General features: G+C 44.6%; 1 protein-coding gene across 1 annotated transcript; it reads right to left on the bottom strand.

Moving 5' to 3' along the window:
* Window positions 1-7,636: 7,636 nt before the first annotated feature.
* cmpk2 (cytidine monophosphate (UMP-CMP) kinase 2, mitochondrial) lies at window positions 7,637-16,953 on the bottom strand. The gene is made up of 5 exons (XM_079527999.1): window positions 16,241-16,953; window positions 15,616-15,730; window positions 12,784-12,985; window positions 12,215-12,448; window positions 7,637-8,367 (listed from the first exon to the last, which is right to left on the bottom strand). The coding sequence occupies exons 1-5, from the start codon at window positions 16,856-16,858 to the stop codon at window positions 8,247-8,249; spliced, it is 1,290 nt and encodes a 429-aa protein (XP_079384125.1). The 5' UTR covers window positions 16,859-16,953; the 3' UTR covers window positions 7,637-8,246.
* Window positions 16,954-17,129: the final 176 nt, after the last annotated feature.

Here is a 17,129-nt window from a genome sequence, read left to right on the forward strand (position 1 = left end):
GTGTGTTGGGGAAGCAGGGGAAGGGAAAAAAACACAACATAGCGCACACAAGGAACATTCCAAGTTCGCCACAGGAAATCAATTTATTTGAGAGGGCAGCCAGGCTAAAAATAGGGAGGCCCCAAACAATAGCGTTGGAATTAATTGCCCAGATTTTGTAGGAAGGCAAGAAGACTCCAGAGACAAAGTTTGTTCTCCATCTTGTTTCGTGTGTGTGTGTGTGTGTGTGTGTGTGTGTGTGTGTGTGTGTGTGTGTGTGTGTGTGTGTGTGTGTGTGCGTGTTTGCGTGCTTGCGTGTGCATGTGTGTGTTTACATGTTATGGAAATATTAGTCTGGTCGCCGTGTCGTGTTATTTTGTTTCTCTGGCACATTTCTGCTAGTCTGCAGCTGTCACAACATAACTGAGTCTCAATCATTTCCTGTCCTAGATATGATGACTTACGACTCGTTCGCGCCGCTGCCAACCGCCGTACTTGACGGCATATGATGATTTATCCTCGACTTCTGCACAGTAAATAGACAATAGCTGTTTTGTCACACTCCGCCGAGTTCTAACTGGCTTTTTCAGGACTATGTGAAGGAGTGCTGCAGGGGCCTGATGGGGGCTGATGTGCCACTTTTAATGAGATCTCACATAGCAGTGTTTAAATATTTAACCGTTCTTGGTGAAGCCTCCCCCAACGGCCGCCAGGCAAAACTGCCGAGGTTTTCACTAAATCAACACCTACCGTACAGCACCTATCTGAAAACATCCAGAAGAATAGGCACAGTGTGAATAGGTAATGGCCCTTTAAATACATACAGAAGCGCCCGATACCTGCCTCACCTATATGGATAGGAGATGTCTGCCTGCTCCCTGCAAGCATGCATTCAAAGACACCATGACAAAGGGTGATGGCTGCAGATGGAGAAGCTGTTGAATTATACATCCGTTTTCAATTAGGTATTTTAAAAGGAGGTGGGGGAAATTCCAGCCAAATAACTCCCATTCCTGCCATGTTTTGGTCGAGGTGTTCTTTTTCCCCCCCAACATTTTCTATTTCACATTGAATCTCACAGTGTGTTGTGACTCGTGAGGAGTATTTTCGCTACAGATGATTTCAAATCCACCCTTTAATGTTTTTTTTTTGCATCACACCCGCCCCCAAGCCCACCCCCAGTCATCCACAGAAAATGAGGCTGGGTGTTTGCCACCCCCCCTGCTGAGTTCAGAGGGCATGGTGGTGGTAGCAGAGTCAGTGGTGGATATGTGTTAAATGTGTTGTGTTTGATGCTTACAGCCTGCTTTATACTTAGCTGTGCACAGAAAATAGCTGATCTACAAACTCTTAATGTGTTTTCTCTCAACCGCATTGAGACGCGTTGTGAGGTTGTATCAGCTATTTCTGGTGTGCGACAACCAAGTATAAATCAGGTGGTGGTGAGGAGAGGAGATAGAGGAGATCGTACAATCCTCAATGTTAATTCATCCGTTTGAAACCAAATGGACCGGTCCCTTAGATTCCGGGCCCTTAGATTACATTACACTCACTCAGAGTGAAATTAACATTGAGGATTTAACTGTGTAGAACAGGTTTTCAGGGCCCCCTCGGCGACAGACAGACAGACAGACAGACAGACAGACAGACAGACAGACTGACTGACTGACTGACTGACTGACTGACTGACTGACTGACTAGTCGCTGTGCATGGTGGGCTTTAGACTGGATAAGGCTTTCCACAGCTACCTCACAACACAGGAGGCACTGTCTGCAGTGCAGACAGCAGAGCAGAAGCTCTCAATGTTTTAACCATGATATAACTATAACAAAACTCACTTGAATTGGATTGCAATACTTTACAATTTCATCATTAAAAATAAATGCAGCCCACCCTAGCCCAATGGTAAATCCGGGCCTGCTGGTTTTACAAAGTCTAGAATCTCTAGATAGTAATGGAGTGTAGGAGATTTGGAAGCTCTAATTAGCTATTTGTAATTTTCCACCTGTATAGTAGCAGGCCTATAGTAACATCCATTTGATCCCTCAAACACTGATTTCACTCTGTTACCTTTTAATTCCTTTGACCCACTAATCCATAAGCTATGATCTAAAAACAAAGAGCCTTAATTAACCAACATATTAACCACTTAAGCCCTATATACTTCGCTGACCGGCGGAGTCCCCCAGGAGTCTATACACTCTCTTTGCCGAAAATACGTAGCTGATGTACAAGCAAAACAAAACACCACATTGCGACACGTTGAGACCTTGTAGATCTGCTATTTTTGCCTCCCCTGGCCAGCCGGAGCGCCTGATGGAGGGGAAAGGAACGGGTTGGAATAACGTGTTCCACTCACCCCAGTCAGATGAAAAGAAGCGGCTCATGCATTGAAGGAAGCAGGAGGTCAGTCCGGTGCTCTACCCAGGTTGACAGAGGGAGTGTAGCCCCCAGCATTACAGTAGACTAGAGTCTAGTCACTAGACAATCAACACTGGGTGAAAAAAGGGTAGCCAAAATCGTGGGATATATTTTTTTTTAAAGTTCTGCTATTTTGTCGAATGTTTACACCAGCATAGGGATGCTAGATTTGATGTGGTTATGATACAATATAAATGTTGCTTGTAACATTTGTCTATCACAAAATAATGAATGTTTTTTTTTGTATAATTCAGTATAACCAAAGTAAAACAAAACATACATTGAATTTGGCATGCACTTGTTTTGCCAATTTTTAAGATTGTAATCCATTCTGACAAAATCACTCGTGCATGCACAGATTTGGCAGTTGGTTGAGGGCGGTCGTCGAAGGAGGCTGTCAGGAAGGATGGTGAATATTTGGGAGAGGACGGGCTTGTATTTGAGTCTGTTTTGGGATGATACATATTTGGAGGCGGGGGTGGCTTTTGGAGGTGGTTGGTGGGCGGGGGGGGGGTGTCGGGGGCGGGAGGGGAGGGATAGTATTTGGGGAATATGCTCTACCTGCCAGCTGGAGGATTCTGGAGGCACAGATGATAGGATTCATGGAATCTCTCCTTGCTCTTTACACTGCCCCCCCGCCCCCAACACACACACACACACACAAATCCCCTCCTCCTTTCCCCTCTTCTGCCCTTCCCTCTTTCATCCTCCCCCCCTCCACCCCCCCCCCCCCCATCCCAGACGCAAACACAGCCTATCTCTGCCTGTCTGCCGTGCCAACTCAGCTCCTCTCCCCACTGAAACAATCCGCCAGCGTGCCCAATCCCTGCTCCCTGCACCCCCGCAGGATGCAGGGGAGCATCATTAATTCCCTCTAACCTGTCCGTTTTTCTGTAGGAAGCGTGGATTATTTGACAGTTGGATGTACATATAGACATTGCTGTGGATGTACAGAGTTCGGCACACAGTCGGCCGGCGCCAAATCACATGCATGACGTCCTCTCGCCGCGTCGCTTCATCTGGCTGCCAATTCGGGCCCAGTGGAGGGGTGTTTGCCAGGGGACCAGAAAATCCACCTCCCCCGACACATACACGCACGCACACACCACACGCCTCATGCTACCCTGATGCCCTCCCTCCCTCCACCCGGTACCACCCCTTATGCCCTCCCACTCCCCTCCCACCCACCCTCCCCCCGTCTCTCTCTCCATACCACACTCATTATTAATGATCTGAGGGACAGCTTTCATTTGATCTATTACTTAGGATGGGACGGCGGCTGCTGTGCGGCTGCATCCCTGCTGGATGTTTAATTATTTCATGGAGGGCTTCTCTCCTCTCTGGCTCCATCTCTGTTGTGCAGATGAAATATTGAAGTTCAGGAGTGTAGTGCAAAGTGGCCCCATGCAGGGCAAGGTGTGTGCGTGTTCGTGTGTACGTACAGTACACTAGCTTGTGCGTGTGGATGTTTGTGTGCCTGTATGCCTGTGTGCGTGCCGTGCGTGCATGCATGCGTGCCCGTGTGTTTGTAAAGAGGCTGAGGTTTATACTTCTCAGACAGATCTTGTTTATTTTTCTCAGAGTTTACAGTTTAGAGTACCCTCCAGTCATGAGGTCAGACTGGTAGCTGAGTGTATTCGTTTTTAAAGTCTTCCTTAGTGAGAAAATGTTTTTTTACTTTCAAACTTTTACTTATATGAGGATATTTAGGTTTTCTGCAAACTACCATAAACATGCAAACCTGTGCTATACCATAATCACGTGCGCAAGGAACATTATTTACAAAGCATATGTAATGCACATAATATGAAACGCTATTAATGGCAGCCCATTAGTGAGGTTGTTGTTGAGGCACATTGAAATGAGATCACCATTGATTTGAATTATTTATAAATTATTTCTTTTTACCTTTTTTTTCGCCAAGAACGGCAAACCATAACAACATCTATCATGGAAATAGGTCTGACATCACATACATACATGCCTGTAACGTTGCCTTCAGGCTATGACGCACAACACCACGGCTAAGTGCTTTACTTCACAACATCATACATTTTGGTCCCTCTTGAGACCAAGGCTACCGTGTTACTTCTAATAGGCACAAAATGACATTTCTATCATTGAGACTCAGATTTGATGCAGTGAGCAGGAAGACAACATCCCTTAAAATTCCACACAAACTGACATAACACTCCTTGGTGGTTTATCTGGCTCAGACTCACGGTAGTTACTAGAAGCACCACAGAGACCTAATCAGACCTGATCACCATGTTATGGGTTCAAATTAGTCACTCATCTCACTCTCTACACATCGTCTCTTTCCCACCATACTGTCTAATAATACCGTCTATGGAAGAACCATGGGTTGTACAGTTGGGTGCCACCGATATTGTCCCTTATCATTTGACCCATTTAGGCCTGACCTCAATTTTTTTTTAAATCCTTCTAAATCCTCGTTTTCTGAAATAAATATTTTCACGATTTTTCAAAAATAGCAGACCTACAAGCTCGTAGCGCGCGACTCGGTGGCGCGCTATGAGCTTGTAGATCTGCTATTTTTCAATAGCTAAATTATAACATAATGTTTAAAACACCAAAAGGGGTTCCCGCCCAAAATGGGTTAACTGTCCTTTTGCGCAGATCACGCAAACCTCAGCAAAAAGAAAAGGACAATATCGATGGCCTCCAACTGTATACTTACCTGGCCAGGAAAGGAACAGGGAGGAGGTGGGATCAAATTGTGATATAAATATCAAACATATCAGACAGTCTATACATTTCCCCAAAGGAAATGCATATATTCAGTTCAGTCTGATGAAGCATAATCCCAACCGGCCATAAAGATGAATGAACCAGAAGGGGGATATCAAAAGCAGAGGTATTATTGCGACCATAGGTCGCGTTTACTATGCAAACCTACATTTCCCGTCAGTCACGCGTCGTGTCACGCCTCCATATATGGTCACGCTTCGTGACATCACGCCTCATGACACGTCACGCCACCATATATGGCCGTCTCCATATATGAAGATCACGACACTGACCTCATCAAACCCTGGATAGCCATCACCTAGATCTGCATATATGGAGCTGGCCAGCAACTCTACATCTGACTTCAAACCTCAAACCCTTAGATCTCCATATATGGAGCTGACCTGTTGACATTCCAAATGTTGATTCCTCCCCACCCGTCCTTCCTCTTCGATGTCTCCCTTTTGACTGATACCTGTCCATTCAAACTCTAGACGGGCCCGCCCCAAAGTTATTAGTAAAGTTCTCAACAGGCCTGGAAATTAAGGCCCGGCCCTACCTGGGCCCTCATCAAACCCTGTACACTCAAGACACTGTCCCTGCTGCCACCCTTAGATATCCATATATGGAGCTGACCTGTTCTGACATTCCATATGTTGATCTGACCTCATCAAACCCTGTACACTCAAGACACGTTCCATATATGGCATGTACAGAATTCATTCCATGTTGATGGACCCCGCCATCCCAAAGTGCCAGTGCTCGTCCAACAGTCTTCCGTCACCCAGAGCGAGTTCGCTTCTCGCCCTAAGGGCGTCTTACTGGTATATATATATATATATACTTACAGTATCTGCTTCATTTGCATTAAAATGGTTCCACAGAACAGTACCAAACAGCTAAATACAGTACAATGTCATCCACTCACTAAAGCCCAACAATAAGGCACACACATCCACTCACTAAAACCCATGTAGGTGCTGGGCTGAGGTCAGAATCCAAAAAGAATCTCTTCATCAGACGGATGAAGAGCCGTTGGCTCAAAACGTCACGTCCAATGATGGTGTAAACTAAAGGAACCAATACATTTCCAAGCTTTGGAGCATGACCCATTGTGCAGACTTTATTCTTTTTGGACTCATATCATAGCCAGATAGTTATATATAACCCAGTGTTCTACCACTGAGAGTACACTTTAAAAGTATCTATAAAAAACAGAAAAAACACCATACTCTTATATCTTCCACAGCTAAAGGAACACTGACACACAATCCAAACGCAAGTCAGAACCGAAGATAACTTTACCAGACGGCGGCCTATAGCTGCTTTAGTGTTTACACTAAAACTAGAGCCCGGTCGTTAAGCTCACGTATACGAATCCATATTCCATAAACATAATGACACCTTATTGGAGTGCGTGTGATTACATGTGACGGTTAAGATTTGCGTCCCACGGTGGGGGCCACCTCTCTCCGGCCAGCCAGTGAAGCATTGGACTGCTGTAATTGGTAGTGGGAGTAATCCACATGCTTATGTGGGGGAGCATCGCAGTGACATTGATATACAGCGCTCCATTAATTGCCATATGAATAGGGTCTGCAGCGCTTGGCTCTCTGCTGATGCATCACAGTAAAAGAGATGGGTCACTCTGTCTTCTCCAGCCCGCAGCCTTGCCAAGCTCATAATTACTAAAACCCCCAATTAATCTTCCCATCACATAGGCCAAATATACACTTCCTCCCTATATAAATGAGTTACAGTATATGCTTTAAGTAAACGTGGGTGTGCTTGACTTTGTGTAATGTGTCGGTTGTATGTTTGTGTGAGTGAGCATACTGTACATCTGTGTGTGTGTGTGCGTGCGTGCATGCGCACGCACACACACACGGGTATGTGTGTGTGTGTACATAGTAAAATTCTCAGTGCAAATTTAGCTCAGAGTGTACAGTATAAATGGGTCTCTGAGAGCGTACACAAACTACACATGGAATCAAATAGACCCTTAAGGGTCAAGATTAACTCAGGATTTGACAGGGTACAGAAGCATGTGTGCATTGTGCAAGTGTACATTTGTGTGTGTGCATGTGCGCTATGTGTGTGTGTGTGTGTGTGCCTGTGCCCATAAGAACATTATGTACTGCACTGGGTCAGTACTGTGTGTTCTCACTGGAAAGCCAGTTGGCCACAAGGCACAGAGATTATCAATACAAGAGCTATCAATTGTTCTAGCTTCAAACTGTTGCAGCAGACCTGTCCACTCCAATAAAATGTGCTAATAAAAAAGGTGAAAGGCTACTAAACAGAAATTATTGCACACAAATACTGTACATACTGTGCACATATGTGATTGCAAGGTGAAGTACACGAATACAAGGCTGCTATGTTCCTTTTGGAAGACTTATGTAAGACGTCATCTGTCAAGGCCCGGCCACGACTATTCACATGTTTCCTTTTATTTGAAACTGTATTCTAACAAATGAGCAGTGTGTTATTACAACATGTTAAATGCATCATATGGTTTCTTTAACTCCGATGTAGCTTCACCATATTTCCAAAGGAAAACACGGAACTGGTTCTTTGAGTTGCCTCGTGTATAAGTTAAGCCTAAGTGATTGGTGAATATACAAACCATCCTGTTCATTTCCTCTTGTTTTAGTGCCAAATGAAACTGACCCTCAGTGAGACAGACAATGTCGTTTCTGAATGTACAGTGTACCCCTCCTCAGTCCTCACATGTCAAAAAAGCAGTTGGATGAACATTTCTGGTGTCTGTACAATGCCAATCATTGTAAATTAGACTGTTGAAATACTATCAGGGAGTGTGTGTGTGTGTGTGTGTGTGTGTGTGTGTGTGCACATGCGTGAGTGCGTGCCTGCGCATGCGTGAGACGGCGTGCATGTCTGAACATATATTTATGATTTTAGTGTCCCTAGCCCTTTCCCCATTGTGAATAGAGAATCTCACAGCCTCTCTCCAGCCCTTGCCACCACCTCTCCTTTTATCACATTCACAACACCTTACTGGCATCTAGTGGCTTAGTGAAGTACTGCATCCACCTGATGCAGGAGAGCCAGTTGGGGAGATGAAGGATGTTTACAAGTGGCATTTGTCCCTAATTAAAAGCAGCACTTGTTGAAGCACTTGGTCTGGAGAAGGACTAGCATCCACAGTGACACAGGCCGGCCCACTGATCCTCTGGTAAGCCTCCTCCACTCTGTACACGCACACACGCACACACACACACACACACACACACACACACACACACACAAGCTGGTTAGGAATACTAAGTGAATACCAATTAATATCCATCTACAGTTAAAGAGAAAATTTGAGCATTAGTGATATACGGCCAATGATGCAAAACGGCACATGACGTCATTGTCTCGCAAGGTCATTTTGCAATCTCTCTGTATCTGCAATCTCTCTGTATCTGCAATCTCTCTGTATCTGCAATCTCTCTGTATCTGCAATCTCTCTTTATCTGCAATCTCTCTGTATCTGCAATCTCTCTGTATCTGCAATCTCTCTGTATCTGCAATCTCTCTGTATCTGCAATCTCTCTGTATCTGCAATCTCTCTGTATCTGCAATCTCTCTGTATCTGCAATCTCTCTGTATCTGCAATCTCTCTGTATCTGCAATCTCTCTGTATCTGCAATCTCTCTGTATCTGCAATCTCTCTGTATCTGCAATCTCTCTGTATCTGCAATCTCTCTGTATCTGCAATCTCTCTGTATCTGCAATCTCTCTGTATCTGCAATCTCTCTGTATCTGCAATCTCTCTGTCCAGCACCAGCAAGGAACTGGATGTGCGCAAGCCACCTGCTTTTTAAACCATTTTGCAGAGAACCCACAGAAGACAATGGGTACTTTTTTGACAGACTATATTATTGATGTCAGAAAGATAGGTTTTAGGTCGAAAATTTGTACCATTTTCCATTAATAAATAAGACATTGATCATAACGTGGAACAAACGACAGCATGGAAGACATTGAAGCTTCACGTATGCTGCAGTGTAATGTGCAGTATGTGCTTATCAATCTGATTTCAGAATGAACTTAACAGTGGTCAGAAAACAGTCCAGTATTTCAGTTCAGCATTTTTTCGGCAGACGCGGTGGACAGTGACAAAACGCCGGATATCTCGGAAACATCCGAGAAACAACACAGATGGCTCACGGCGCAAGCGTTTCCTGACACGAATGAAAATGGTCCTCGTGGAGGAGGCATCGCCGTGATTGAAGTCTGTGGAATCTCTCTCTGTTTCTGTCAGTGATGCTCGTCTCTCCCTCTGTCTTCTGCCTCCGCTGGCCCAACATCTGGCCATTCCGTGTGGAAAGGCCATTATGTCAGCGGAGAGAATAAATGAAAGTGGCCATCGACCTGTCTGCCTAGCGACTAGCCTGCCCAGCAGTGTCTTGAGTTGGGACCAGCTTAATGGAGCACAGCAGCTCAGCAACTAATCACCTGTTCTTTCTCATCAGCCCCTTCCCCCGTGGGACGGTAATTGATTGTTAAGTGTTTGATGGGTCAGATGTAGACTGACCTGACTCAAGGAATTGCACAGTACAGTCTGCCACCCCTATCTGTGTGTGTGTGTGTGTGTGTGTGTGTGTGTGTGTGTGTGTGTGTGTGTGTGTGTGTGTGTGTGTGTGTGTGTGTGTGTGCGTGCGTGCGTGCGTGCGCAATATGTAGCCCACAGCTTGTACTTTTCTTTTTCAATTCTAGTTTGTTATTTTGTTTTTAGTAGTTTTAGTTAACTAGAATAACCTTCGTGTGTGTGTGTGTGTTTGCCCACATATGGATTTGTTTTCATATTTGTGTGTCTCACTCTGTCCTTTTGTAAATCCATGTCCATTACACTACTTACTACAAATACAAAACTACAATCTGTAGATACATTTTTCACACACATGAACCTGGTTACAAGTTTAAATTAGTCTACAAGTCTAATTTGTATATTGGTGTCAACCAGGTCTCTATCTCTCACTTACAGTTAGTCCATGAACGCCGCTGCTCGGTTGCTTACAGGTACACGTAAGCGAGACCATATTAGCTCCACTGGTTTCATATTAGCCCTGTACTAGCCTCCCTCCACTGGTATTAGCCCTGTACTAGCCTCCCTCCACTGGTTCATATTAGCCCTGTACTAGCCTCCCTCCACTGGTTCATATTAGCCCTGTACTAGCCTCCCTCCACTGGTATTAGCCCTGTACTAGCCTCCCTCCACTGGTATTAGCCCTGTACTAGCCTCCCTCCACTGGTTCATATTAGCCCTGTACTAGCCTCCCTCCACTGGTTTCATATTAGCCCTGTACTAGCCTCCCTCCACTGGTTTCATATTAGCCCTGTACTAGCCTCACTCCACTGGTTTCATATTAGCCCTGTACTAGCCTCCCTCCACTGGTTCATATTAGCCCTGTACTAGCCTCCCTCCACTGGTTTCATATTAGCCCTGTACTAGCCTCCCTCCACTGGTTTCATATTAGCCCTGTACTAGCCTCCCTCCACTGGTTTCATATTAGCCCTGTACTAGCCTCCCTCCACTGGTATTAGCCCTGTACTAGCCTCCCTCCACTGGTATTAGCCCTGTACTAGCCTCCCTCCACTGGTTCATATTAGCCCTGTACTAGCCTCCCTCCACTGGTTCATATTAGCCCTGTACTAGCCTCCCTCCACTGGTTTCATATTAGCCCTGTACTAGCCTCCCTCCACTGGTTCATATTAGCCCTGTACTAGCCTCACTCCACTGGTTCATATTAGCCCTGTACTAGCCTCACTCCACTGGTTTCATATTAGCCCTGTACTAGCCTCCCTCCACTGGTTCATATTAGCCCTGTACTAGCCTCACTCCACTGGTTTCATATTAGCCCTGTACTAGCCTCCCTCCACTGGTTCATATTAGCCCTGTACTAGCCTCCCTCCACTGGTTTCATATTAGCCCTGTACTAGCCTCCCTCCACTGGTTCATATTAGCCCTGTACTAGCCTCCCTCCACTGGTTTCATATTAGCCCTGTACTAGCCTCCCTCCACTGGTTTCATATTAGCCCTGTACTAGCCTCCCTCCACTGGTTCATATTAGCCCTGTACTAGCCTCCCTCCACTGGTTTCATATTAGCCCTGTACTAGCCTCCCTCCACTGGTTTCATATTAGCCCTGTACTAGCCTCCCTCCACTGGTTTCATATTAGCCCTGTACTAGCCTCCCTCCACTGGTTTCCTGTGCGATACAGGATTGATTAAAAAAATCCTGCTCTTCGTTTTTAAGTGTCTAAACGGCGTAGCACCCATTTATCTCTCTGAATTGCTGAAACCCTATGTTCCCACAAGGACCCTTTCGTCCTCTGGCCAGCTTCTCCTGGTGGTGCCAAAAACCAGGCTGAAGCTCAGAGGGAACCGGGCTTTTGCAGTGGCAGCTCCCAAGCTTTGGAATGAGCTGCCTCTGCACATAAGACAAGCCCCCACCCTTCAGGTGTTTAAATCACGCCTCAAGTTTCATCTTTATTCCATTTATTTGCATTTCCAAGCACAGCATGAGTTGTGTATGTTTTTAAATGAAGTTGTGGTTCTTCAATTTTTTTATTGTAAAGCACTTTGGTACAACTTTGTTGTTATTTAAATGTGCTATATAAATAAAGGTGGTATGGTATGGGGTACAGTATGTATCAATTGTATTTTTAAATGTCTACTATATTCCATACAGTGGACACAGAGGAACATGCATTTAGACACAATCTTTCTAAATGTATGTCTCCTGAATAACACGGTACTGATGCTTCTCATGCAGACCATAGCCATCCACTGAAAAGTATGATAATGATGTACACCTGCTGTGCAGAAGCAGTCTATTGCATCTGTGCATGTGGGGCATCCTTGTGTATGTGTCTGCATCTGTTCAGATCTGCACACGAGCATAAACACTACTGTGTATGTGTGTATGCATCATGTCCACACACTATCTCTGCAGATACTTGCAGAACTACACTTATGCGTGTGTGTGTGTGTGTGTGTATATCCTATCCTATGTGCAGTACTTCACAACATGTGAGTCTGTGTCACCTGAGTCTGAAGAGGTGGTTGTGGTCTAGCTGTTGCTCCTCTTGGGTCTGACCTTGCCCTCTGTCCCTTAGCCTCCTCCTCCTCTCCTCGGGGTCCAGTGTGAGCACGAGCACCAGGCTGGGCTGGAGCAGGTCTCCTGGCCAGCAGTAACCCTCCCAACCCTCTGTTGGAAGGTTAGACACTGGACCAGTCACTGCTGTGGCGATGGCGTACGACGCTGTGCTGTGCCAGTATCTGGGAAGAGAGTTGGATGGATGGATGGATGGATGGATGGATGGATGGGTGGGTGGATGGATGGGTGGGTGGAAGTTTGATTGGATGGATGAAGGAAGGAAGAATGGACAGATGGAAGGATGAGTGGTTTGATGGAAAAAGTGTCGGATGGATGATGGATGGATAGATGGAAGGATGGATGAACAGACAGACAGACAGACAGACAGATTAGGAGAAATATCTCCTCATACCTTAGGAATTATATTGTATATATTTCTAATCCGACCTTTTTTATTCAGAGAGAGAAACAAGTCCACAGGTAAACTCGCTCCAACAACCTATCGACAAATCCTTACCTGTCAACGATGACAGGTGTCTGTCTGGCCTCCTGGCCTATTAGTTGTGCTGTGATGTAGTTCCCCAGGGCGTAGAAGGCTCGGCGGATGAGGGGCGGCTCCTGATCAAAGCGGGCCCTCCAGGGGGACAGGCACCAGGGAGGGGACCGCAGCAAAGTGGCCCCCAGCGCTTCCCTCAGAGACTCAGTCAGAGTGGTCTTACCTGAGGAGAGGGAAGAGTGAGGGAGGAAAAGATTCTCACCACAAAAACCGATAGAGAAGCAAAGCAAGTAGGGGATCATGTTGAGCTCACGTGGTGTTTTTAAATTTTATTATAGTAATAGCAGGGTTCCCATGACCATACTGTGACCATGACCATACTGAAAAAAAAATAATAGTGCCTTACTTGCCCCTTACAAACGGTTTAAAACCCACTGCACTACAAGGTGACAACGTTGAGATGTGATTACACTTATTTTCTAAGTTTCAGTCAATAAGTAGACATTGAGAATCCTAATAACTTATTTTCCTAATTGAATCCTTAACCACTTTCATATCCACATCAAGCTTGTTGGTTACGGTTGTATTTGCTCTAAGAAGAGACGGAAGATTAAAAATGATTTACGTGTAACAGTGCTATCATGAAGTTTCCCATTATATATTTGTATTATAGTGTATCATTTTATTTAACATTAACAGATTGACAATTTGACATGTACCCTGTTGAAGAGGCTGTGTATGGATGGGCTGTGAGAGAGCAATGAGCAGTTTACACCCATCCATATGAGTTATATCAGCACGACTGATGTATTAGGATTAGGAACACTGTCTTGTATTGCATTTTATTTCAACAACTTGTCTGTCAGTCTGTGTGCTCTATATCCAGTCTACATGTACGTGGTTCTCCAAATAAAGGGGAAGAGGGACATCATTGCTTGTCAGCTAGAGATAGCTGTCATGGGCAATATTGCATTAGTCAAATTTGCACACATTGTCAGCAGAATTTAGATTCCACGTCCATATCAGGAACACGCCATACCCATAGCAACAGTTCACAATACTGTGAATCTAGGAAATGACGGGATATTTGGTAGTTTGTGCAGCGTGCATAGAACTGGGGGAAGGAAAGAAAAACACTGCTTGGTAGTGCCAAGCAGTGTTTTTCTTTCCTTCCCCCATTTCTTCTTCTTCTTCCATTTCCATTTCCATTTCCATGCACACTGCACAAAATTGGCCAAGTGTACCAGTTTAATAACTTTCAACCTGACATTCGTATTTTATGCATGTCATTACAGGGCAGGCAAACATATTATTTCACTTCAAATGGCCATAGCTTGGAAAGTCACCATTGCTATGGAGTGTTTGATCTCCCCAGCAAATACATTTTTAGGTGGGTTGCCAATTTCAGCCAATCAAGAGAGAGTAGCCATGTGGTGGCTTCAATTTTACAATGTTTCATTTCCATCACTGCCTGCTAACATCTTTGTGTCAACATTTTCAATTTCACTTGTTTATTCTGCATCTTTTATGAGTTATCTCTACTGATTGGATCAAATTGGTATGCCATTGCCAACCTTAAAATGCATTCTCTGTTTACAAAAAGAGACCTGTTACTGAACAAACACTCCATAGCAATGCATACTATCAGAATATATATAGAGCAATTTAACACACAAATAGGAAGAAAATCACCTTTATTGCTAAAGCTAGAGGCCATCTTTTAGTATGTGTGTATTGGATGCTGCTGTTACCCTCATTTCCATTTTGGGATAACAGTTTGATGTGATTTGCATTGAAAGTAGGTCCATTTCAATATAAATCATGAAGTTATTAGAACACATATAAAGTTAGCAGCGGTGGATGCGCAGCAGAAATATTATTAGCAAATTAGCCGCAAAAAGTGTTTAGTTGTTCAGTTACGGGTTATGGATGGACATAGGGTAGCATCCGGGTAGCTCAGTCGGTAGAGCTCTCGCCTTTGGACCACAAGGTCATGGGTTTGATGCCGGGCACCGCCAACTCAGCGTATGAGTAGCACGGGCCGGCTTGGTGCAGCAAGTCGTGCGGGAAGTACTGGGAGCTGATGGTACTGTAGGTGTGGCGCTCCACCTCAGCAATCCATCTCCTAGGGGTGTAGTGCATTGTAATGGGGATAGACTCCCGCGTGTTATCGGCTGATACCGACAATAAGCCACTCCCGACCTTCTTCTACAGGTTATTATCATAGAGCATTGTACAGTAACAACATATTTTGTTTGTGTTGTTGTTAATCCCTCTACAGTCTACATGAGTTGAAAACCTGTAATGTTTGTGGACCTTCCTTTTAGTAGTCAGAAATAAAAATCTCATATTACTATTAATTTACTCATATTTTAGCATTGTCTTCTAAACCATCATATGTTACAATGTAGTTTATCAAATATGAGCATCATTATATCATTTAGTATAACGATAATATTCAATATATGTGAGGGTCACATAAAAAGTCCTGGAAATGTTCTGGCATTTTATTTCTTACAAAAGGTAAAATAATGATATTTATATAGTAAACACAGAGTCAGTGCTGAGATGGTGCATATCATTTTCAATGTAAAACGTTTGACCATATAAGTAACCCTGACACGATGCTTGCTTGCGCATTCTTGAAGTTTGTGGAAAGAGCATTAAAATGAACTCCACATCTTCCTTTGCACAGGAGCATAACCTTCCTGACGTCATGTTGCATGATATTCCATTAGGCAAGCCTCGCTGGCAGATAATGACATCTGCAGAGAATGTTGTCCATCACTTAAGGAAGACATCTATGCATCATGCTGCCTATCACATGTTCGTTTATGAGGTAATGACATTAACCTGTGGCATCCAGTCCTTCTATGACAATAACAGGGAAGTCTGTTTTACATCCGACCTCTCGTCTCTGGTCCGCCAGCTCTAGTACGGCTCTAGCCTCTGGTATGATGTCACCACACTGCCGAGCAGACATGGACACACGCAGGCACGCGCACGCACGCACACGCACACGCACGCACACACACACACACACACACACACACACACACACACACACACACACACACACACACACACACACACACACACAAACTGACGCATTTGTTGTATTATGAAGCAGTAATATAACTCAGATGTCATGGGCCTTCTGGCATTGATTGATACTCGGATGAAATAAAGTAGAACTACCGGTACTTGGGTTATTTCGCTGTCCACCACTAGAGTGCACTGTCGTGCCAATTATGTTTTATCAGTTGAATGCCCATAACAGTAGCCTAGTATACATTAATACCTTAGTCTGTTTAGCTATGGCAATGATGACAAGTTTATGCAAATGTAAAAGTACAAATATATAAATAAAAGCACTGCATACAATTGTTTATGCAATCATTTAAAACCAAATGTATTATTATTATTATTATTATTATTATTATTATTATTATTATTATTATAGGCTTAATGTCATTACCTCCCGGAGAACATTGTATGCCTCCTCAAAGCTGTAGAACACATCAGAGTTGATGATGCTGAGAGATGATGGATGACAGTCAGGTGCTTCAGAGGGAACTATACAGTAGGACTCAGACGCTTCTTCTCCTCCACAGGGCCACAGGCGTTGGGACCACCACGCACGGCTACCAGCACCATCTCCCACTCGCACGTAGGAGAACGCCAATACAGGTTCATTCTCATTCACCAATTCACTCAAAATGCGCTCCGTGGTGGTGGAGCACTCAGATGAATCTTTTAAGAAATACCCCTTTAGGACGGAGTCTTTGACATTAGGCAGAAATGAAGACATGGTCAAAAGCTTACATTCTGACGGCAGCACGCTCAACAGTTTGTCTTTCAACCCTCCGTAGAACTTAGCTCTCTGAATTCTGTCGGTGCTGTGGACGAGAAGAGAGTAACACCGTTCGTTCTTGTGCACGCTTCTAAACAGTTGCGGCACCTCTCGTTGGTTGTGCGTTTCTCGCAGCCGCAGCAGGGCAAAGTAGGTGGGCAGCGACCTCCCATCCATTTCCACCGAGAAAACACGAGCGCACCACTGGCCGAGGAGAGACAGGGGCAGGCTGCGTCTAGCCATGCCGATGCTGGGATAAGATGAGGAATATAGTAGGATAGGTAGTTTGGCCTTGTGAATGTGATGCGATGAGTACGCTATCTTTCCCCCAACAGACCTTTCCTTGGAAAGCCTGGTGACGCGAGGTTACGTGTTATGTAATTTGATTTGACTGCAGTAGGGAAAACGAAACTTAACGTGCTGGTCAATAAGTGGTCATCGTTGTTTCGAAATCGAAACTTATTCTTGGTAACGTATTGGGGTTATAAGGTTATATTTCTTATCTTATCCAGTG

This window comes from Electrona antarctica (genome assembly GCF_951216825.1).
Source record: "Electrona antarctica genome assembly, chromosome: 18".
Classification (NCBI taxonomy): domain Eukaryota; kingdom Metazoa; phylum Chordata; class Actinopteri; order Myctophiformes; family Myctophidae; genus Electrona; species Electrona antarctica.

What these genes read in the sequence shown, in the direction of transcription:
- cmpk2 (XM_079527999.1), bottom strand. Translation starts at nt 16,858, where the DNA reads ATGGCTAGACGCAGCCTGCCCCTGTCTCTCCTCGGCCAGTGGTGCGCT. An exon ending in CATACAATGTTCTCCGGGAG is followed by an intron (nt 15,731 to 16,240) that starts GTAATGACATTA and finishes TCTGCTCGGCAG; the next exon opens with TGTGGTGACATCATACCAGA. An exon ending in ACACCTGTCATCGTTGACAG is followed by an intron (nt 12,449 to 12,783) that starts GTAAGGATTTGT and finishes CTCTCTTCCCAG; the next exon opens with ATACTGGCACAGCACAGCGT.